The 4021-nt window shown below is 34.6% G+C and overlaps 1 protein-coding gene across 1 annotated transcript; it reads left to right on the forward strand.

Annotated features, from left to right (window-relative positions):
• Positions 1–205: 205 nt before the first annotated feature.
• On the forward strand, positions 206–777 carry LOC142242099 (larval cuticle protein 65Ab1-like). Its single transcript, XM_075313967.1, has 2 exons — positions 206–396; positions 459–777. The coding sequence occupies exons 1-2, from the start codon at positions 275–277 to the stop codon at positions 646–648; spliced, it is 312 nt and encodes a 103-aa protein (XP_075170082.1). The 5' UTR covers positions 206–274; the 3' UTR covers positions 649–777.
• Positions 778–4021: the final 3244 nt, after the last annotated feature.

Here is a 4021-nt window from a genome sequence, read left to right on the forward strand (position 1 = left end):
AAAACACGTTACATTTACAAAAACACAAAGTTGAAAGGAATTTGAGAGCGTAGTTAAATATTTTCGTCAATTAACACGTCGTCAAAGTAATTATTAATTATTTAAAATCAATTACGTGGAACAAGTTTTCTATGACAATTATGACTGTTTACAGGCAATAACCATCGAAATCCAACAATCGCTTAAGTATAAAACACTTCGAATTTGTTAAATTCAATATCCATTTGGTTCAGTAAATCGTCGGGTAGAACAATTGAAAAAAAACAACGCAAACATGAAATTCCTAATTGTTGTTGTGGCTTTATTTGCCATTGCCTTTGCTGCTCCTACTCCTGATGAACATGCAGAGATTGTAAAGTCACACTCCAAGATTGATCATCATGAGTATTCATTCGAGTAAGTGTTTTTCGTAAACCTTTAAAAAAATTATCTATAGTAGCTTTCTCAAATTATTTTAGTACCGAGACCAGTGATGGCATCCATCGCCATGAAAATGGTGAAGTCAAGGATTATGGCAAGGAACATGCCATTCTTGTCCATGGTTCCTACTCCTGGAAGGATCATCATGATGGCAAAGTCCATAAGGTAGAGTATTATGCCGATGATCATGGCTTCCATCCAAAACACTCTACCTCTGATAGTCATTAAATCGGAGTCCTTGAGAATTAAGCTCTCGTGGATGATTACAGCATGAAATGCGAAAAAATGCATTCCAAAAATCTTTACACAAAAATACCATAAAAATAAATGCGACAACAAATAAAAATGCAAAACAAATGTGTAATTTAATTTTTTAAATTTGCTCCTAATTTGAGGGGCATTGAATTTTGAAACAATTTCTAGTTAACAGGTTTTATGGAAAATTTTCCAAAGAAACATGTGCGAAGTATTCAAAAATTCAAATTCGCTTGATAGGACGACCCTTTACTTTGTCCGAAATTATAATTACTATACTCCAAAAAAAGGTTACTTGGATCTAAAGATTTCGACCTTCCCTTAAGGATTTTGGTATTGATTCCGAACTTCTTTAAAACAAAGAAATTTTTAGCAACCTATCAGTCTTTAGGATCACTAAAATTAAAATTAGGCTACAGATCTCATTTATCGAATTTTCATTCTCTTTTCGCGGTGTTCTTTAACAACCATGCAAAAATTGGTCCATATCGGTCCATAATTATATATAGCCCCCATATAAACCGTTCCCCAGATTTGATCTCCGGAGCCTCTTGGAGGAGCAAAGTTCATTCTATCCGGTTGAAATTTGGAACGTGGTGTTAGTGCATGGCCGCTAATAACCATGCCAAAATTGATCCATATCGGTCTATAGTTATGTATAGCCGATCCCCAATCACAAAAAATTGGTCCACATCGGTTCATAATCATGGTTGCCACTCGAGCCAAAAATAATCTACCAAAATTTTTATTTATAGAAAATTTTGTCTACATTTTATTTCTATAGAAAATGTTGTTAAAATTTTATTTCTATAGAAAATTTCGTAAAAATTTTATTCCTATAGAAAATTTTGTCAAAATTTTATTTCTATAGAAAATTTTGGCAAAATTTTATTTCTATAGAAAATTTTGTCAAACTTAATTATATACTCGTATTAATAAAGTTATTCACGAATAAACAACTCCAAAGTTTAAACACGGAAATTATAACGGATACTTCAAAGTAAACTTTTTTCTTAATTCCAAAAAAAAGAACATTAAACCAAAGACGCTAAATCCTCAAAATAAGTTATAGCCTATATTTGAAGCGTTTATCTTAAATCTAAAGATTTAATATTTCAGTTAATTTGAGGACGATTTCGGTAAATCAAAAAGGTGTTTCTTTACTTTGGGGAAAATTTGCTTTACTTCAAAGTAGAGGTGTGTACGTGACACGAAATTGTCGTGACTCAGGCGTGAGTCTTGAGTCACGCTTATGGCAACGGCGTGAGTGTGCGTGAGGGTGATTAACAAACCTAATGTCGTGCGTGATCGTGAGTCGCCAAAATAATATTTTCGCGAGTGTGCGAGAGTAACGAATTTCGGAAAAATACGCTCACGAAAATAATTCTACTCACGAACATAAAACGCTTACGAGTTAAATTCATTTGCAATGTTACTGACTCCTAGGATGTTAAAAGTTAAAAAAAACTCTCGATTTTAATCATGCTCATGTTTTCAGCCAGGTCCCGCAGGTAAATTACTCATAAAATTATTCGTGAGCTACGATATTTTTCGTGAGTCACGACATTTTAGTAAGAGAGTACAAATGTTCTCTTCGTGAGTGTGCGTGAAAATACCGTGCGTGAGTAGGATTTTTCCGTCATGAGGGTGCGTGAGCGTCAGTAAAATATTACTCACATGCACACCTCTACTTCAAAAGTATACGCTTTTAATGGAGGGGCGCAAATTTCGAAAATTTGTGTTCTAAATTTAATAAAAAAAAATTTTTTGAAGCAAAGATTATAAACTTTATTTTAAATAAAATTTCATTATTTTAAGGAAAGTTGTTGCTAATATTTTGTAAAATTCGCATTCTAAAATTTAGGTTGCGTAAAATTTGTGTTTATACCGAGTCAAGCACTTGTGTATACATGACAGTCACCTTAGTGCAATGGAGAACATGCCCCTTGCCACCATATATAAATTAGAGGTGTTTGGGGGGCCAAGCGCTAATTTATCATTTTACTCAACTTGGCTAAGACATTTTCCTACAATTGTGAAATCATTTCGGGAGGACTCGGGACTAAAAGTGGCCCTATAGTCAGAGTTCAACACTTATTTGAACAATATATTCCATAAATATAGAAATGATAAAGACGGTTCACCTTTAACACCCTTCGACTCTATTATATTACTTGAATATTTAGAAGTAAATTTCACTCGTAAATACATGGTGACTGAACTCCCAATTTTATTATTCGAGCATTTGGAAGACGATCAGTGGTCTCTTGGTTTTTGTGATTAGAAATCTTAATCTTATTGCAACTCGCAAGCTCGTATGACTATAAATTTTGTATTTTAATTTATATTGGAAATTTTTGGGGACAAAGGGGTCCTAATTTGGGGACAAGAGCCAGAAAAATACAGGCAACACTGTTCGTGAGTGTGCGGAAATTCGGAAAAATACGTACACGAAAAAAATTCTGCCCAAGGACATAAAACGCTTACGAGTTGAAGTTATTTGCAATTTTATTGATACCTGGGATGTTAAGAGTTTAAACCCGCTCTCAATTTCAAAATTACTCGCACTCGTAAGTAACGATATTTTCGTGCGGGAGCGTGATCGTGCATGAGCGTGAGTCCTACCAAACAATATTGTACGTGAATATGCGTGAGTAAGATTTTTCCGTCGTGAGTAAAATATTACTCACGTGCACACCTCTAGTATAAATCGATATTTTCAAATTTAGCGCAGGATAATATTCAGATTTATGTAAAAGTCTCATAAATATGAAATATACATTTATCTCCCAAACTTATTTTAATAATACATGGGTGTATTCCCAGGTTTATTAACACAGTATACGTGACTTAGGGTGAGATATAGTCGGTCTTGCCCGAGTTTCTACTTTACTCACTTGTTATATCCTGTGCCATATGTTTGCAACACCCAGAAGGAGGCGAGATAGACACATGGTGTCTTTGGCAAAAATGATCAGGGTGGGCTCCTGAGTCGATATAGCCATGTCCGTCTGTCCGTGAACACATTTTTGTAATCAAAGTCTAGGTCGCAGTTTTAGTCCAATCGACTTCAAATTTGGCACAAGTATGTGTTTTGGCTCAGAATAGAACCCTATTGAATTTGGAAGAAATCGGTTCAGATTTAGATATAGCTCCCATATATATCTTTCGCCCGATATGGACTTATATGACCCAGAAGCCAGGGTTTTACCCTAATTTGCTTAAAATTTTGCACAAGAAGAACAATTAGTACTATAGTCGAGTGTGCCAAATTTTATTGAAATCGGTTCAGATTTAGATATAGCACCCATATATATCTTTCGCCCGATATGGACTAATACGGTCC

Source organism: Haematobia irritans, chromosome 1 (genome assembly GCF_050003625.1).
Source record: "Haematobia irritans isolate KBUSLIRL chromosome 1, ASM5000362v1, whole genome shotgun sequence".
NCBI lineage: Eukaryota > Metazoa > Arthropoda > Insecta > Diptera > Muscidae > Haematobia > Haematobia irritans.

What these genes read in the sequence shown, in the direction of transcription:
- LOC142242099 (XM_075313967.1), top strand. Translation starts at nt 275, where the DNA reads ATGAAATTCCTAATTGTTGTTGTGGCTTTATTTGCCATTGCCTTTGCT. An exon ending in CATCATGAGTATTCATTCGA is followed by an intron (nt 397 to 458) that starts GTAAGTGTTTTT and finishes AAATTATTTTAG; the next exon opens with TACCGAGACCAGTGATGGCA.